Raw genomic sequence first — 20436 nt, 5'->3', positions numbered from 1 at the left:
CCATTGCAGACTCCATAAATGGATAGAATGAAGCCATTCATGATTCTCTGCTGCAACTAGCCGATCTTTGCCCTAGCTAGTACACCACCAAACTCCCTCCTGAAACAGTGGCGCGTGACTGACACTTTCCAGTACCAAAAAAGTTTGTGATAAGGTTTAAGGATGAAAAAAAATCCTTAAAAATCCAACCTTGGTAACACACACTCTCAGGAAGTATCATAAAAAGAAAAGAAAAGGGAAAGTTAAGAAATAAAGACCCGAAAATTAAAAAAAAAAACAAAACAAAATATTTAGGCTATTTTTTACGGGGCACCACTAAAGCAAATTGTTTTAAACAATTATTGAAAAAAAAATATATAGAAAAAATAGAAAAATATTTGATGGCGATTTACTACAAAAACAAACAGGTTTTTAGTGTTATCAAACAAATATAATATATATATAAAAAATCAAAACCTTATTTGATAAAAAAGATAGAAACAAATAGAATCAAAACCTTATTTGATGAAAAAGATAGAAATAAATTTAAAATAAATTTCTATAAGAGTTTTCTTTTCTTTTCTTTTTCTATCCTCTTCTCTTCTGTACCAGGATAGTAGATATTGTAAGTACCCAAACACTATCTTACATCTTATAACAACCTTACATGCTATAACTACATTGAAATCATGGAAGCCTTGTAAGAGAAAAACAAAAATATTAAAGCATCAGCAACAGTAGTCATAAAAAAAGCTGAAAAGAAGCAAACAAGATCCACCTCGAACCTCTCTCCACTCCATCATCCCCTCCTCCTCCTCCTCCTCCTCCTCCTCCCCACAATTCCCATCACCACCATCAGCCACCACCATCTTTCTCTCTTTTGTCAAAACAATTTTTCTGGGGAGAAATATAGGTGCTCATATCTTAAAAATCCAATCTCTTTGTACTATAACAAATAAAAATCCCATCTTTGTATGGTTTCTTACTCCGTTCCTTTCATACAGAAGTCCTCCCACATCCTTGTGTTCTTTCTTCTTCTTTTTTTCTTTCCTTGTTGTTCTTGTTAGTGTTACATTTAGTGCCCCATATCTTGCTATCCATAAGAAAGTTCCAATCTTTGGAAAAAAGTCAAATCTTTTTGTACTGTTTTTTAGGCCAGAAGAATAAGGGAGATAATAGTGAATTGGGTTTTTTGAGAAAATGAGAGAGGATGATTCAAATTGGTTTTCAAGATGGGAAGAAGAGCTTCCTTCACTTGAAGAACTGATGCCTTTATCACAAACCCTAATCACTCCTGATCTTGCTCTTGCTTTTGATATTACAAACCCCAGTAATACCACCACCACCACCACTACTAATAACCATAACTCTTCTCTCCATCAAAATCAGCCTTTACCACCTCCCCCACCACCACCGGCTGCGGTTTCTCCAACCCCAACTAATCCATTGGCCTCACCACAGCCTAATTCAGGGGACTTTGCTGCGGATTCTAGTGAATTAGGCTCAGGTGCAGCAGGAGATGAGCCAAGAACCCTTAAAAGGCCAAGGCTTGTTTGGACTCCGCAGCTTCATAAGAGGTTTGTGGATGCTGTGGCACATTTAGGGATCAAGAATGCCGTCCCTAAGACAATAATGCAGTTAATGAATGTAGATGGGTTGACTAGAGAGAATGTTGCAAGTCATTTGCAAAAATATAGGCTTTATTTGAAAAGAATGCAGGGTTTGTCCTCTGGTGGTGGTGGTAATGGTACTGGTGGTGGAGGTGGACTCACTGGTGGTACTGATGCTGCTACGGATCATTTGTTTGCAAGTTCTCCCGTGCCAGCGCATTTTCTGCATCCAGGGAGGCCTAATTCGGATCATTTCTTGCCGTTTGTGCCTGTAGCTGCATTGCAAAACCATCATCACCAACACCAGATGGCTGCAATGGGACATCCCCAATTGCCAAGTCAGTATCATAGGCAGATGGGGCACTTTGGGTCGCCGACAAATGGTCAGTTTGAGCATCCATTTTTGCCTAGGCAAACACAGCAGCCTGTGCATAGGATGGGGGCACCAGTGCCCAATACAGTTCCTGGTTATGTGGAAGATTTGGAGTCAGTGAATGGGAATGGAGGAAGGAAAGTTCTCACTTTATTTCCAACAGGGGATGATTGAATTTGGGTAATTGTTGACTCCATTGATCTTTCTCTTTTATGGCTGATTTGGTTCCTGGGTCTTTGTTAAATTGGTATTTTCTGGTAGTTTTGTTAGAGTTCAATTTAGAAACTTTGTTTTCGTTTTTGCATTAGCTGCTGCTGTTGTCATTGACAGCAATCTTAATGGTAGATATTGGTTTCGGGCTTCCATCTACAGATCCCAAAAACTCCTTCTTGGCTTCTAATATTGGTCTCTCTTGGGAGTAACTGGAAGTGGTGGATAGTATCGTTTATGGTGTCCTTCAACTTCTACATGTGTAAGTAAGATATTGGTAGCATTCTGTATGTCCTCTCAGCTCCTGGTGACAGATCGAGATGTCATTCCTGGTGGCAAATAATGTAAGCTTAATCCATGTCAACAATTGTTACAGTCTTGAGATATTGTTTCAATCTGGTTTTCAGAGAGGGTTTGCTTTATCCCAAGGTTGTATGGGAATCGGCTCAGTGTCGTTATATTTACAGTCTTCTTGTCAGTGAAGCTTTAGTGTCATTGTTCATCATGGGCAGCTGGAGCATTTGTGCTTGCTGATGAGGATAAATAATGGTGGCAAGTGCATTTTATGTTCTTCAGAAATCTAAGCTTGGGATCGGTATCCTTGGTTGGCACATTGGTAACTCAGTTTCTCAGTGAGGTCCAAAATTCTCTTTACTTTTAGAGCCTTCGGCCTTTTTTCTGTTTATTACTCCTGTGTTGTGTAGAGGTGAGCGGTACTTGTTGTACATTGTGTGACTTCATAGAAGACTTAAGACCCTAAAGGGTTCTCTTAAAATCTAATGTTTTTAGAATGTTTAATTTAATTTAATGTCCCAGTTGAAGTAGCTGAAGTTTATTTGTGCCCGTGACATTCTCTCTTGTGCCCATGACATTCTCTCTGTTTCTTGTGCTAACTAATATTTGTTTCAAATATTTTTGCGATGCACCTTTTCGCTCTTGTTGCTCTTGTCTACAACTGAAAGATGATCATTCTAAATTTATTTTAAAAAAAAAACACTTAGATAGGATTCTTTTTCCTTATTCCCCACGGAATTTAAAGAAATTAGAGAATGAATGAATTAAGGATATTGGTGCTGAGATTGTGGATATTAAGGTATGGATTATTCAGTTTATAATTTGTCAAGAATCTTCATGGATGCCCTTCTTATTCAGTTTATAATTTGTTGAGAATCTTCAGGGATGCTCTTTCTGCTGAGTGTGTACCTTGCATCTCCATGTCATGGTTCTTTGCAGTTTCAAAGTTTTTGAATTAAATGCCAATGTTTCTTTCTATGAACTCTCAGCAGCTGAAAGTTAATTTTCCATGGATTCCGATGTTCATAATGTGGATTAAAATCTAGATCTGCACTCCAGTTTGAACCATTAGCATGAAAGTCAACCAGGTTTGAGACACTGCCTTTGACCTGAATTTTTATTTTGACGCTATATGAGTTTTCTCTTATATTTTTACCAACCAGCTCTAACCTTTTTTGTTGGAGCTATTTCACCATTTCCTGTGAAATGCTGAAATCGTGTGCAACATCAACAAGGTTTTATAAACTGTTCTTGGTGATTCGGTGACCCTCAATTGGCTTGTCTAATATGTTCATGTATATTGTACCTCTCGGGTGTTTTGTTTGTTCTTCTTTGGTAAAGTTGAGTCGCGTTCTTTGGAATTGTTCGAGTTTGAAACAAAGCTATTATCATTTTCTGCTTTTTGACATACCATGAAAGAACTTTTCTTTTAAATCAGTAAGTCAACTTTACAGGAAACTTTGCATCATATTGTCTAAAGCTTACTTGCTAGTTGATTGGAAATGGTGTCGATACTTGGAATGGAAAGAAGGGTTTCGATTGAAGTGAATGTTAACATTTCTGATTTCCTCTTCCTGCCCACAGTTTCACACATACTTCTATGTTCCTTTATCATTGTCATGATCTTTTACAGGAATAGCCCATCAGGTTTTCAAAGGTTTTTGAATGATATTTCTCTTTTATCAGATACGGTAACCTGCTTTGTTTTATCAAATTGGTTCTCCTTTCACTTAGATTGTCATGTTCAACTTAAACAGCACATTAAGAGATCCAAGACCGGGATCCCTTAATTAGCTCTTCGGCTGCTGGTTGATCTGTTGGAGGATATTATCTATATTGTTTATCCCAACTCTGCTATTCTTCTTTACTTCCAGTCGTATATCATTTCATCCAAGTTGCCAGTTCATTTCTCCACTTTTTTGGTGCATGTACTAGCATGTCTAGCTAGGTCTGTGCAGCTCACTTAACCGTGTCATTCCAGGCATCACCCGTTTCCTCCCATATTCCTTGAAACAGATGCCATGGAATCTTATTCGTGTTGGGAAACACAATGGATATTTTTCTATTGCTGAGAATGTGAACTGATAGCAGGAATTAAAGATGCATTTTCCATACCATTGTTGAATTCTTTAATCTTAGCCAGTGTGTTCTCCCTTTTTATACTACTGCTGCATTCAATGTTTCGATGTGCAACTAAGCATGCTCTTAGTTACCACAATTTTTTATGTGGCACGTTGAGGTTCAGCGCAAGCATTTTATAAGAAAAGGAAACCCTAAAGTATCATGGGAGCTCATAAGCACATGGACAAGCTGGTAAGAGGTGTCATGCGTATACTAGCCTCTTAAATGACCTAGGTTTGTCACTCCTTAATCATAGTTTTATTTGGTTTTTGCTCTAATTACAGGATTAATTAAGGTGTGAAGGTTTGAATTAAGGGTAAAGTCAGCACATTAGGTTATGAATGTATATTTTAGTATTGGGATCAGCTCTGCTCTTCTTGAGGATAAGAAGCTCATTGAGCTTTGTGAGTAACATGATAGCTTCATAACAGTAGAGAATTATACTGCTCAAATCGTACTTCTTTTTTTTCGCCTTTTGTACCATAAAAGCTTACTCAAAATTTAAAAAAAAAATGACTATGATAGGAAATAAAAGAAAGAAAAACTTTTTTTCTTGTACATTTACTCGGTGCATTGAAGATGTGTCCCCACCAAATCAATTTTCAATTTCATTTGTGACTCCCAATCTGATCAGTTTGGAGGATTGATTTAATAAATTCATGATTTAAACTTAGTTTTAATTTAAATGGTTTTGATATTGACCTTGAGAAACTCAAATAACCTTATAAGAGTTGCCTCGTAACCCATTTGATATGGCTAAACTTGGTCAAAACCCAAAAAAAAATAAAAATATAACTAAAATGAAGTTGTTTTTGAAGAAAAAAAAAATTCATATTAACTCAATAACCCAAATCTTCCAAGCATGCAGTTAGATAGACCTAGAGCCGGTTTCGACAGCTATGCTCCAAAAAAACCAAAGCTTACATGCATGTTTTCTACTACAACTGATACTGAGGCGGGTAAACAACAACCTGGATCTCACAAGATTATTAGATCTTATCAGAAAACTGTCACAAGGCATTATTGGGTATCGAGTCCTGATCACAAGTATGCCAAAGACATGCTCTGCCCCATTCTCAGTACATTTTAGATCGGTCTTGCCTTGCCTAACTCTCTTTTTCCTGGTCATTTTTTATTTTATTTTTATGAGTAAAAAGATTGCAATCTAGAACCCCCTCATTTTCATTACTTTGGCACTTTTAGCTTGGGCAACCCCAAAAAAAATTAAATTATTTAATTTGATCCTTGAGCTTAGAATTATTTCATAATGATTTTGCATTTATCTCAGCCTGTTTTTTTGACAAAAAGCAGGTTGAGAAGAAAAACAAGCGTGGCCTGAGACTAGACCTATTTTCTTATATTATACTCTTAAAAGTCTAGTTGCATGGCTGTCTAAAGTATTTGATCTAGTGGCTAATAAAATATTTTAGTAGTAATTAGGTATTTCACTTTGATTTTGGATTATTGGCAAATGAAAGGCAAGTTTAGATAGCCCCACCAACTTTTTTTAACATAAATATTAGGAAAATCTGATCTGATTGCAGCTACAGATCACAAAACACTAATTCTTACATATTGTAGGCAGCAAGAGAACACCAACAGGTCCAACACTGACAGTTCAGAGTTCAAGACTTTAGATTAAAGTAACTAACAATGCATTATCTACAAAGACAACATAAGGGAATTGTTTAAGATGGTTAGCAAGTAATTGATTGGTAGTGATTGAAGCATGATGAGATCGGAGCTGGCCATGATGTCTCCAGCCCATTTTTATACATATATCTCCATACGATTCTGTTTTAACTTTATTTCTCTAGTCAACGTATTGGATATTTGGATTCCATTACAAGGCTGCTAGCCATTACTTTAGACATAACCAAATCACCTTATTGGGTCATTGCTAGTGCTTAATAGCCTAACCATTTATTGTTAGATCTGAGCATATTGCTGCTTTTAGGCATGATACTGGAAAGGTGAATTTGAGCAAATAAAATAGTCTCATCATTACACTCCTTACTAATATTAAGATCCACAGAAGCAGAAATGAACTAAAACTGGAATAAAAAAGGAGGTTTATAGCAGAAAGTCTTTGAAAAATCCTAACAGGGAGTTATCTAGTATAGAGAAATCTGATAGTAAACCAGTGACACAATTCCCATCTGTCTAGCATTAATGGTTTTGAGAGTAATCAAAGCTAAGAGGTTGCTGACAGAATGGAGCCTGCAAAAAGAAAAGAGTATTTTAGATGTGAAAATTGAGAAGAAAAGTAAGCACGCAAATGAAGTTGGTTCACAAAACAAGAATCACACTGTTTCAAAGAGCCGACATCAAGAAAGAGCCAAATATTTCGGCCGCAAGGAAGCAATTTATGGGGTCACTTGCCACAAAAAACTACGCAAAGGCTTAAAGATAAGTCTTTCTTTTTCTTCCCTTTTTTGATCAAATAAAGACGGTCAAATTTGAGGTTCTACCCCTGCCCCACCTCAAGGGGGTAAAAAAAAAAGCAGAAACAAATAAAGGAAATTCTAACAAGACATGTTCAAATTCAAGATTGTAAATAATAAACTATAGCCCTACCTGGAAAGCAGCATGTCTAAATTGCTCATATGAATGTGCATACATCATTGCAGCGCTTGGCCATTGTACATAGGCGGCATCCCTTGATGTCTGATTTGATCCCAATGCACAGAAGGGGCTCATAACTGGGCCTGCAGCAGGCTGGTAGCCAAGGGAAGCCTGTGTCCTTGGCATCTGACCCATCTGAGGAAAACCAGCATCATACTGCATAAAAGGATGTGGAATCTTCTGCATATTGAATGGTGTCAAGCTAAAACTCTGATTAGCTGGAAGGCTCCTAACATACCTGCATCATTCAAAAGCAATTTAGTTTGTTCAATAAAAAAATGAAATTTAGGGTAACAAGAGATTTAACTGTTTCTAAAAATTTGAGAATATCAAATCTTGAGAATCAGTCTCTATCTAATCATGCTGTGCAGGGATAGACTGCTTTTTTTAATGTTTTGGGTACTCATTTTGGAGGAAATCTTGTTCTCCAACATGTGATTGTTCAATTTGTTATGAACAAGATTTCTAAAAGGCAAGTAGGGAAACAACCAAGAATGCATTGTGGCCTTGAATCATCACAAGTTAGCAACCCATCATAGAACAACCCTTTAGAATAAACAAGGCTCATCAACAAGTTGATATTCAACACCATATTTTGGCAATATGTTCATCCCATGAAAGAATTACCAACAAAAAATCCACGAAATGAAGTAACCAATCTTTCATATCTGTCAACCCCCAAATATAATGAATATTCCTTACCTATCGTAACTCCGATCATAATCTGGGTCAGTGCGATCCTTCTCCCTGTCTCTGAAAATGGCAACACGAGATGACATGCTGTCCCTGATAAAGACATTTTTTTCTGGATCAACAACAGAGTTCCTACTCTCTTCATTCTCATCCTTGCTTGAACTTAAATTTTTGCTATCTGTAGGGAGCTCAGGCACAGTATCTTCTGCAGTGGGGCTGCTGGGGCTACTGAAGATGCGAGCTCGTGCCCTATCATAGTCCTCCTTCCTCTCTTCCACACTTCTCACAGGATTCCGTTTGACCCCAAACCCATTTGGATCATTTATAGACCCTTTGTTGGGCCTGGGTCTAATGGCAAGCTTAATCTTCTCAGGTTTATCACTTTCCAACTGTTTCGCAGGAATTGCAGTTAGGCAAACTGCAGGATATCTGCTTTGAGCTGTTTTCTGCACCAGAATCTTATTTCCCAGACCATCAATGCCATTATCCTGTACCATGGTTATCAGCCCATAGTGATGAGCGACACGATGTGCTGCAAGCCTAAGGTAGGAGGTAGGGAAATGCTGGAATTCAAATAGTTGTTGATCAGGGTTTTGCAAAAACCTCTGGATATCAAGTTCCATCCGCAAAACTGATCCAGCAAATTGAGAAACAAAATAAATCTTAGTGGTCCAGAAAGAAAAAAACAGAAAAGCAAAGACACCATAACACAAAGCAAACACAACCAAAAAGTCAATGCAGCCGTAGCAAGTCAATGCTAATTGTATAATAATTTTCATCGGAAGATAAAGAAAATAACTACAAAATACTAAAAAGCCAAATCTAACTACCATCAAGGCCCCAAGAAATAAGACCACAATCAGTTTTGATGACTAGAACTTTCAAATTCAAAAATAATTCCACATCATCTAAAATTTTAGGTTTCCATGCCAATACATCACTGCAATAGTCATGTCAGTGTCTTGATTTGAAAGGGTTGCCATGGTTGGACATCCAACATAAATATATGCACTCAACAAACATGTCTTTGTCTATATATAAAAAGGTCTTGATCCTGAAACTAAATTTCTAGTTCCACCCTGTCCAAGACCAAAACTGTATTCACGCAGCAGCAACTTCTACTTTTACTTGTGTGTGTTTGGCATTGTGGTAGCTTTTGCAATTGCAGTTTAAAAAAAAATAGGTTTAAGAAAAATACTTTTAAGTTGCAATTTTAAAAAAGTAGATTTAAGAAAATATGTTTGGTTAAAACTGTTGAAAGATAGATCTTTGATTGCAAAATAAATGAAAAGCATGTCTCCATGAATGAAAGCAGGTTATTTTAGCTTCTACAAAACCAAGGTTTGAAACACAATTATGTGTGGAGCTCAGTGCTATTTGGCTAACCAAAAAGTTTTTTCTATGTGGTTTGGCAAAAAACAGAAGCTACCACAATACCAAACAGTCTCGTAAACCATAAAAACTGTAAGGTTTTCACTTTCCATGGTCTTTCTTCCAATAGATATAAAATACTCTCTCCTTGCCAAACTACTAATGACATTCTCAACAGTACCTGATTTGTTAAACATAAAAGGCATATGAGCTTTCAGAAAGTAAGAGGCGAGAAAGATTGAATCCTAATCAATACAACAACGGGTGTGTTTGTTGAAATACAACATCTCATGCCATTTATTAGAAATATGAGCATTTAGTTAATGGAAATAACGGTACCTGGAAAACAACATACTCATCTCTATGTTTCACATAAGACTTTGCATCTGTTATATAAATATTGTACCAATGTCCTTGGGGATGCAATAGTATACCGCCTCATTTTTTCTTTCCCAGCAAAAAAAAAAACCTCTGGTAAGGATACACATTACACACTACCATACCCCCATGCAACTTCAGAAGTAACCAGATTCAAAAAGGAACCTTAAGAGCTATAATTCTCTCACCAAGCAGTAACTACCTTAACATGTACACACACGAAGGTGTGCACTCAATAGAAATCCAAGTAACAATCCATACAACAGAATTAGCGTGCACTACAATGACAATTAAATCACACATAAATTTGGAAGACTCCGTAATCAGCAGCAAACTATTTCCTCCTACAACATCACTTACCCCAAGGGAGTGAAAAGGTGTTATTAGGGGCATTGAGACACTCAAGTTAGCACCTGGTTCATAAAAAATAACGAGCCTATTGTGACTAATTAGAAGTCTATTAAAGAAGTCAGCATCAGATCTAAGCTACATTCAGAACCAATCAATTTCCCGCAACAGCACTCAAGGAAAAGAAATTAGACAATTGAATCCAATTTTCCCATTATTTTCCTAACCGTGACTTGGAGGCAATTAGTTTGTGGATGACCAAGCTAAACTAAAGCTACAAATTCTGCTCCTCCCGTTACATTATTCTTTCCTTAGCAACCACACGAACCTATAATTCACATAAATCAAAACCCAGATCTAATATGTCTTAAAACTCCTAGATAAATCAATTTCTAAATCAACGAAAACCCAATTCCAAAATCAAAACACAAATCACAAAACCCTAAAAAATTCATACAAACACAAAATTCCCCAAACAAATCCACAAAATCAATAAAACAACAAAAAGTCAGAAACCCATATAGCCAAACACGTCCAAATAACCTAAAAACTAAAATCTTGAACAAAACAGCAAATATCCTTAAAAAAAAAAAATCGAAAAATCGAAAAAAATTGCAAAAAAATGCAAGTACTAACTGGTGAGACGGTGACGCGGGTTCTGTAGAGCCTCAACTAAGAAAGGATCCACCATTGACTCCTTCTCATTAATGGCCGCCACTGCTTGTTGTGTTGTTGAGTCCATGATAATAAAATATCACCACTTTCTCTGTTTCTCTCTCTAAAAAAGCCTCTTTTTCCACGCTTCTTCTTCTGCTTCCCTGTGAGTAGAGAGAGAGGAAGGGAAGGGAGAAATCAAAGAGAGGATAGAGGCGTGTGTTAAAAAGCAAAGGGTTTCATTGTTAGAATTTAGAGAGAGATGAGCCAACCCTTCGTTGTTCCCTTTGTTTTGGGTCTTATCTCTCTCTCTCTCTCTTTTCTAACCAAAAGGAAAGAAAGAAGGCTGCGGGCAGGATTTTCTTTTTCTTAACACAAAAAATAATATGTACGCTTTTTCTATCATGTTTTTTTTATATATAAAAGTTTTAGTTGTAAATTAAAAAACTTGTAAGTGTATTTAATTAAATAGATTAAAATTTATATATACCAATAAATAAAATTAAAATTGTTAAGAATAATAAAATATTAAACTGGAAAAATAATGAGATAAATTAAAATTAAAATAATTAATTTAACAATACAAGTGATATACATGATCATATTTAATAACTTTGTTTATTATAATTAAATTTATATTTAATTATACGATAAAAAAAACACATGAAAATGAATGAATAAAATAAAATAAAAATTATGTGAGGTTAAACGTATTAGAAACAAAATATAATTATTTTATATGAAAATAAATTAAAAATTAAATAATATTAAACCAAAGACTAGATTAAAAAAATAAAAGATAAATATTAATGTAGATATTTTATCTTGAAATATGGGTCATAAACATGATTTATTCATAAACTAAGTAAAAGTAAATCATATAAAAAGATCATAGAGATTTGTTAAAGTTAAAATAAAAAACTAACAAAAACATTCAATAAAACTCCAACATTGAATGATTATATTAGGAAAAAAAATCAATGCACATAAAAAAATAATAACCTTAGGTACACAAGCCTAGACCAGGTACCCAACACGCATAGGCTTTAAAAAGCAAAGCCTCGACATGTAAGCCTTTTAGCCCAAAACTATATTATAATTTTTATTAATATTTCTTAAGAGGTGGATGACATTTCATCTTCCTTTTATTTTTTTAAAAACAATATATAAATAGGTTACGTGTTCTGTACTAACCTAATTTCAAGCAACCAAGAGGCCTTTGGAAATTTGAACATTGATTTGTTTTTTTCCTTAAAACTTGATTTTGAATTAAAAACTTAGAAAACACCCTATACACCTTTAAAAAACTCATATATAGCCTTAAACAAACAAAAAAATTACCCAAAAAACTGAAATGAATTCAAAATTCAAAAACTTATTGAGCTCTCATCTAGGGCAATGAGAATGACAAAAAACAAATAGGTGAAACTTCTCTTGTCGAATGAAACTCGTTGACATCAAAATTAATTTTTTATACCTGAAATCAGTATCAACCAAAACTCTCTTTGCAGTTGGAATCCAACTATTTTCTCCCCTCCTCTCTCACACTATGGATTGAAAAATAAGAAAAATACAGTTCTGGATCACTATTGAATTTGTGAAATATTAAGGGATCAAAAAGTTATAATTTAAAATGTAAAAGGGACAGAGTGAACTTTTTGCCCCCATTTTAAATTGACACCAATTTTCTTCTTGTTTTACAATTTGATCTTATACTTTTTAATTTTGTCTTTATTCAACAATTTTTAATAAATTAATCATGAATTTGGGTCTAAAATGATGCAATTAAATAGAAACAATGTTTGAGGGATAAACCATAAAAAAATATTATTATGGATTGCTATAATATTTAGAATGTAAGAGGACCATGGTGAACTTTTGCCTCATTTTTTAATATGCTGTCTTTTTTTTTCATGTTTTACACTTTGGCCCATTTTTTCAGTTTTATTCCTCCATAACATTTTTTTGATAAAATAGTCAAGAATTTAGGTATAAAAGGATGAAATTCAATAGAAACAACGTTTCAATGACTAGATCATTAAAAATAAAAAATAATATTGTGAATTGCTACAATGAAAACACCATATTTTTTAGTGTTTTTCTACTATTTATTTGACTTGTGCTTCTTTACTTGTCGAGTAATTTTTTATTCCAACACCAAAAAAAGAATATGACAGCATTTCATTTGTATTTTTTGACATAAAAATATCACAATTGTAAATTTAAAAGGTTATGCATGCATTTAATTAAATAAATTGAAAATTATTTGTGCAATCAAAATAAATTATGAAACTCAATATCTAACCAACAGAAGTTAACCAGCTAAACTCGTAACCCATGTCATGGATACAATCAGGGTCAACAAATCTTTTTATAATTTTTTTAACTATATATTAAGAAAAAAACTCGCAAAATTAAAAACCAATCAAATATTGAAGTGTTTGTTTGAGATCACGATAAATCTAAAGTATCAAATTGAAACAAATTATGTTACCTAATTAAAATTTAACAAAACATTACATGATGAATTTGAAAAAAAATAAGAAAAAACAATAAAGATCAAATTATGAAGGATTAAATTGAAAAACAAAAAAAAAATCAAATCAAATAAACATAAAAAAAAAAGTAAAAAGTAAAAACAACCTAGACATATGGGCCTAAAAAACAAAAGTCCAGGTATGTGAGCCCAAGTCAACTTGTCACCCATCTTTATTTTTTAAAAAATAAAATAAAAACAAATAATGTTACATTATCTGCCTTTCTCTTGAGTTTGCCACCAAAATAAGGCTTATGGTGTTTTCTACATGGAAACACTTACAAAATATCATAAACACTTTTATAAACTCTTATATGATACCAAAAAAATCCAAAAATCCGTTAAAAAACCCAAAAACAATCCATAATAAATAAATAATAACGAGTTCATATATGCTATTAGCTCTCCTGAGCTAGAATGTAGCAACTTCTTCTCTTCTCCCTCTAACACACAGTAAAAAGTAAAGAAAATAAAGTTTCCTATCAAAAGTGAACGTTTAAAGTTTACATTAATAAAAAATTTATTTTTTCCGCAAACTTCAAATCCTCCATTTATTTTTTTTTCACTTTTATCATTTGTTTTTTGATTTTATACTACCTTGATGATTTTATTTAAATTGACATTCTATTTAGTCTAAAAAGGGCAAATTTTTTTTAAAAAAGAGCATTGGAATAAAAAACATTGTAAATAACTAACACATATGAATAGAGAATAAACAATGTGATTTGCAAAATAAATCCCACGTGCCTTTTAAATTTTGTTATAATAATTTTCTATAACAATAATGGCTTGAAATTGTGCTTTAAATTTTTTTTATATCATTTGATTATTTTAAGATGTATTAAAAATAAATTTTAAAAAATAAAAATAAAAATTATTTTAATATATTTTTAAATATAAAACAATTTAAAAAACAGTCTGTATCACATTCACGAATAAATCCAGTATATTACCAGTTACACGCGTGGGCGTTTGTTAACTAGGGGCGCCGCGCTTTAACGAACGAAGCCTATTGTTTTCTAGATCTCTCGATCTTAGCAGAACCATCAATCTGTCCATATCTCGACCATCAATCTGATATTCAATCAATAGTAAGACTCCATCCAATGGTGGAGAGTTAATGAAAGCTATGCTCACACCTTATCATGTGTCCACCTGACTACACCCACACCTTAATACCTTTCTTCCCACCTTGACTTCACTGCTCCCAGTTGCCAAGCATTGCTTCCGATTAACCCACCGAAAACCTCACATCCAAACAAAAGCCCTAGCAGCTCTTATAAACCTCCATTTCATCTCCGATCAATGGCTTCTTCACCCATGTTGTCTTTAACCAGAGTTATATCCTCAAAATCCCAACTTTTCAAACTCCTTCTCTTCTCCTCCACCCGCTCCTTCTCCTCCACCCGCTTCCCCTCTACAACCGAACCTGATACAGACTCCACCACTGATTTCTCCTCTACAGGTGACTAATATTTCTTTTTTACATTTTCATCGTTTTGACTGATTCTTGTGAGTATATAAAAAACAGTCTCATAAATACCCTTCAGATGAGGATGATGCTGCTGCTGATGCTGAGATTTATGGCCGTCCCCACCCTTTTGTCAAAGAAGGGCCAGAGTTGCTGTATGATCTGAAAGACGAGTTTGATGCCATATATGCAAGAGTGGACTTACCTGGGGTTAGCAAAGAAGGGGTAAAGATGTGGGTCAAAGATGATTCTATTTATGTTAGGGGTCAAGAAGTCAAGAAAGTGAGTCTTTATTCTAAAGAAGAGGAACCCAGGAAGTATTCTTTCGAGATTGACCTTCCAAAGAACGAGTACAAGGCCGAGGACATTAGAGCTGTGATGGAGTCTGGTGTTCTTAGGGTTTTTGTGCCTAAAATCAAGCCCGAGGAGATTGATGATGCTTTTGTGATCAACATTGAGTGATTTTGGTAAAGAAAGCAGTGAGTCTCTGCCCTTTGGTGTCAACGATCAACACCATAACACTTTGTTGTTTTGGGGTTTTTAGAAGTTGGTCCTATCTAGTCTATTGTCTTTCTTTTTCTGGTTGATTTCCGATTGTATTTGGCGTTTTTTTTAAAAAAAAAAAAGATTTTTTTTTTATATTTTTAAATTATTTTAGTATATTAATGTTAAAATTAAAATTTTAAAATAAAAAAATATTATTTTAATACATTAAAAATAACCATTATCATATAAGAAATATCATTATTTTCATATATTTATTAAATATGTCAAAAAAAAAATGCATTACTTAATCTATGATATTTCAGAGCATAAAGCTTTTAGTGCATATGTCTACGTCTCCGAATCTATGTGTTTATCTCGGAATTCGGTTCCATAGCGGTGTCTCGGAATTCGGTTCTACATGCTACCCGCCTACAAGTCATTAACTTCAGTGACATACATGCATCAAGTCCGCTACACCACGGGTATGTAAGTGTTTTTAAATAAAAAAAAATTAAAACTTCATCTGAATTTAATAAATTCAATTAATTTAATAATATAAATAAAAAATATACGAGTCATTGATCTAAGGTCAATTTTTTTTATTAAAATGGTTTTGTATTTTTATGTTGACTAAATACATAGCAAGTTTTCCAAATGAATACGTGAGTCTGGGTTAGGTTTAACAAGTATGGAGACATGGGATGCTGACTAGGGATTTGTTTCCGATTCTGTGTCAGTGTGCTTTGCTTGCAAAATGGTAAATTGGGATTCGCTGACAAAGAGACTAATAAGATGGCCCAGGTTGCATAATGTGCTCAAGACTATGTAATATTTAAAATTTATTGTGGACTAGTGAAGTTTTTCAAAAAAATTAATTTGGCCTTGGAATGTTTTTCACAATTAAGCATTTTTTTTTAGCTTAAATTAGATTTAAATTGCATGCTTTTTTGGGGGTGAGGATTGAATTAAAAAAAAAAAAACCGAAATGATAAAAAAGAGTAACATAGCTATTGTTGGGTGTGTTTAATTTTTTCATAAGTTAGTATGATTCACTTATACTTTTTTTTTTATATTTTATATAGATTAAATATTTATTTTTTATAATATTTTTAATATGTGAGACATTGCATAGTGTTTTTTTTTCTTTTATTTTATTTAATAAATTTTATCTGTTTGTCATCTCTATTACAAATTGATTTTCATAAACAAATTCATTAAACACAACTAGGTAAATGATCTTTATTGCAATATCGAATCTCTTAATCTATATTGGTATCTTAATTTTTTCAATTATGTTTTTTTATCGTTAATTACTTTTTTCCCATTTATTTACACAATGATTCGTGATTTATTTAATTGGATGTGGACATAACTTTTTTTATTTACATTTATGATTTTTATGTAAAAAACCATGTTGAAAAATTCTACATGTTCAAGTATTTTTGATCATGTACTGGTGTTTTCAATTTTGATCTTTATTTTTATGATTTCTTATTTTTTTTCCCTTAACTCTTTTATAAAAGTCTTATTGTTTTTTATTTTACCATTCAATTCAAATTGATAGTGTATTTTTTTTAATTCTATTTGATCAATTTTTTTATATATATGTTTTCGTGTTTGCTATCATTGCTTCTTTTGTTTCTCATATGATTTAAATAAAACCAACTTATTTAGTTGGTCATGAATATAACTCGAGTTATTGGATTTCTCTTATTTTTTTAAAACACATCTGCGATGCCTAAATGTTTTACTGGAAAAATAATATAAACCCGTAATGAAGCGCGGGCACTAGATTAGTAAAACCTAATTAATGTGATAGAGCTTTTAGTGGTTTGGTTGAACTGGTTAAACGCAGTCCAAACTCAACTGAATTAACATTAAGAAAAAAAATTAAATGATATCATTTTAATAAAAAAAATTAATTTGAGTTGACCTCATATACTTTTTTTTCTCGAATCAATTACCTAATCAAGTCTAATAAATAACTAAATATATTAAAATGTAGGGGTGTTTTTAACAATGTCAAACACCATTCAAACAACCATAAAGCATTGTGGACTAGAGCAGTGCGATTTTGATTTTTTCACTTTGGTCCCTTAACTTTTTTTTCCTCGGTTGTGTCCTTTGGCTGCAAAGATAGCATCCAATTTCATTTATTTTATTGGCCAGGGAAAAAACTAAAAGACAAGACACCAACTTAGAAAAAGCGCCAATGTTTAAAGTCGACGTAAAAAATACACTTTAATCCCTTAATTTTTAAAATTAAACCTTTTTGATCCCTTGTGTTTTTTCTAAATTCATTTTTGGTACATAACTTCATTTGTATTGTTTTAAAGTCCCTGGTTTTTTAAGGAGAGAAGACTTTTCGCTAGATTCGACATATAGAGAGTAAGTCGTTGTTTTTGCATATTCTAGCCATCAAATTGGTCAGTGTTAGTGTCCACGGGTTACATTTAATAAAAAGAGTCGAATGATTGTTGTTTCAAACCTTAATATTATTTGAAAAAGTAGATCAATGTTGAGGAAAAAAAATCTAACTCGGTTTGATTTCATGTTTTGGGGTTGTTTTTTGAGTTTCTTAGGTTGATAAATTGGTTTCTAGATGGTGTGAAGGTTTTTATAAGGTGTCGTTTGGTTAAAATGAGTTGAAAATAGGATCTTTGGGTAAAATACCTCTATCTCGATTTTCTAGGCACCATTATTGTGGCTAGATTTAGGGCAGATGGGCGACACATCGTTTGCTTCAGCAGGAGAAATGTCGCCTAATTTATTTAATTTTTTTAATAAAAGATTCGGATGAAAGGTCTCCCTTCTTTTAATTTTTTTTAAAAAAATATATGGCTCAAGCGTGCAACCTGTGCTTTTTTTTTTCATATGGCCAGATGCGCTGGGCCATTAGGCCCATGCATCTGGGCTTTCTGATGGTATTTTTTGGATCATTTAGTCTTTATTTATGTGCAACATACATTTATTAAAAAACATTATTAAACCCTATTCAACTCTTGGCGTGAATCTCTAATTTAACGGGCTGTAATGCAATATGTAGGACTTTTTTTAATGCATTTTTCCCATTGTTTTTTTTTAAAAAATATGTATTTTAGCCCTTTATTATCATTGATTTTTTTTATTTAACTTCAAATAAATAAATAAACAATTTTATTAATTTTTTTATTGCTTAGCTTGAAAAAATTATGCCCGATTGGAACCATAGTTTGACATGGGTTCTAAATTTTATTTGTTGATTAAAGCTAACTAGGATCACTATAGCATAACATATTTTTAAAGTTTTAACTTAATTTCTTTCATAACTATTTTATTTACTTATAGATTTAATCTGATTTGTGGTCAATTAAGACCCAATAAAGGTCTAACTTGAAGAGAATGAGGGAAGGAAAAAGAAAGATAAATTATTCATCTGGGTTAACTCATTATAGTCGTGTCCATTACTCGAGTTGTAAATTTCACGTGTTAATCTGGGTCAATATAACTTGGTCTTTATTTTTTCATTTCACTCCCTCAGTTTTTGTTTTTCCAGTTTAATCATTTAGCAATTATTTGTTTTCATTTTAAAGTTGGAGTTAGACAAGATTATAATGACAAATATTTTTTTTTAACATAATCATCATTTAAGTTAAACAACTAGTTTGTTGTCTGTCCACTTGATCGAATAAGTCACACCAATTGGTTTTTCATCTATTAACATTCATGATGGTTAATTACCTTATTTTTCTTATATACTAATTGAATTTTTAATTATCATTTTAAATATTTTATCACATCAAAGCAAAAATAACATTGTTTATATTTTTAATATAATTATATATTTTTTATATGACCCGCAGCGAAACAGCAGCAAAGTCTTAAGTATATTCTGGATATTAAATATTTATATATATATAAAAAAAAAAACGAGTAAATTAAGCTTTACGTAACGGCAACGGGACTCAACGACAACTTGAACGCATAAAAGAAAGTGGTCTACCATGACAAAGAAAGAAGTTTCCAGACACCGAGGGAGCGATCACTAAAGAATTTATCGTTCTAAACGTTTCAAACAAATCCCACGCGCGCCTCTCATTCTCCTCAGCCGTACATTGCACGAATTAAATCAATCCATCAGTATCTTTCCGTGGGCCCCTCAATTTTCTTTTATCTAACACGTGCATTCCACGCGCTGTCAGCGGCTTTTTTTTGCCGCCCTTTTAGCCTTTGGATTGACTTTGACTTTTCTAACAGAAGCAGGCACGGACGAATATAAATTAGTGGATTAGTTGGAGCGTGTGATCACGCTTTTGCAAAGACGGGTTGGAGCAATTTAGGGCAAATTATAAATATGGGACTCAACGTATTTTTTTATAATAAGGTTTTGATTTGGTCCCTTAACTTCTTAATAGCTCCAGTGTTACCCTTTACCTTACAAAATTGCTCCAATATCCCTCCTCAAGAGGATTAATTTCACAGAGTAAATAGTATGCAATTTTCATATGTTTAATTTCTCTGCATTTAATAATTCAATTTCAGACATTTAATGATACAATATAGAATAATAAAGAAAAATATAGGAGATGAAACGAAAGGTAAGAAGGAATTGATGGTTGATCACGGAAAATGATGAAACATAATATTTATGTGACAATCACATACAATTTAACACGTGGAAGATACCCGTTGAGACTAAAATAATAAACATAGTTTAAAATAATTTTTTAAAAAAATTTATTTTATTTTTGAACACTAGTATATCAAAATAATTGAAAAACATTTAAAAACACATTAATTTAATGTTTTTTAGATAAAAAATATTTTAAAATGTAAAATTTATTATAATTTATTATAATATCAGACAAACACTAAATATACACATGTCTCATTATTTAGCAAGATTAGTTATCTAGTACCCATATATTGCATTGAAATTGATATAACATAAGGTTTTGGTATTAAATAAAAGAATAAAACATTTAATATTTTTCAATAAAAATATTGAGTTTATTGCTAATAGAGTGCACTTTAACCCATCGTTTTACTACAATCCAATCAAATCATTTCAATTTCTTTTAATAATTATAGTATTATCAAATTAATTCTCACCCATCGATGAATAAATATTAACTTGATTGGGTTCTAGATAAACCTTTTATATTTCATATTTTGATGAGTGTATTCACATAAAAAAAAACCTTACTAACTCATTAAATTCCAATCCAAACAAATCCACCAGCCATTAAAAGTAATTAAACCTTAAATGATATAATTTAAAATTGCAATAACATGTTTTCTATACAAA

The 20436-nt window shown here is 32.8% G+C and overlaps 3 protein-coding genes across 3 annotated transcripts; 2 read left to right on the top strand and 1 right to left on the bottom strand.

The window, feature by feature from the left end:
• Positions 1-614: 614 nt before the first annotated feature.
• LOC7495685 (transcription factor MYBC1) lies at positions 615-2996 on the top strand. The gene is made up of 2 exons (XM_024604673.2): positions 615-2142; positions 2335-2996. The coding sequence occupies exon 1, from the start codon at positions 1180-1182 to the stop codon at positions 2134-2136; it is 957 nt and encodes a 318-aa protein (XP_024460441.1). The 5' UTR covers positions 615-1179; the 3' UTR covers positions 2137-2142; positions 2335-2996.
• Positions 2997-6565: 3569 nt separating this feature from the next.
• LOC7479653 (uncharacterized) lies at positions 6566-11026 on the bottom strand. Its single transcript, XM_002307923.4, has 4 exons — positions 10639-11026; positions 7915-8536; positions 7165-7450; positions 6566-6807 (listed from the first exon to the last, which is right to left on the bottom strand). Exons 1-4 carry the CDS (start codon positions 10742-10744, stop codon positions 6757-6759), a joined length of 1065 nt encoding a protein of 354 aa, XP_002307959.3. The 5' UTR covers positions 10745-11026; the 3' UTR covers positions 6566-6756.
• Positions 11027-14140: 3114 nt separating this feature from the next.
• On the top strand, positions 14141-15307 carry LOC7479652 (heat shock 22 kDa protein, mitochondrial). The gene is made up of 2 exons (XM_002308832.4): positions 14141-14657; positions 14743-15307. Exons 1-2 carry the CDS (start codon positions 14498-14500, stop codon positions 15123-15125), a joined length of 543 nt encoding a protein of 180 aa, XP_002308868.3. The 5' UTR covers positions 14141-14497; the 3' UTR covers positions 15126-15307.
• Positions 15308-20436: the final 5129 nt, after the last annotated feature.

The sequence above is a fragment of the Populus trichocarpa genome, chromosome 6 (genome assembly GCF_000002775.5).
Source record: "Populus trichocarpa isolate Nisqually-1 chromosome 6, P.trichocarpa_v4.1, whole genome shotgun sequence".
In the NCBI taxonomy this organism is placed as follows: domain Eukaryota; kingdom Viridiplantae; phylum Streptophyta; class Magnoliopsida; order Malpighiales; family Salicaceae; genus Populus; species Populus trichocarpa.
The sequence above is the reverse complement of the archived record's forward strand: the minus strand, read 5'-3'. Positions and strand labels throughout refer to the sequence as shown.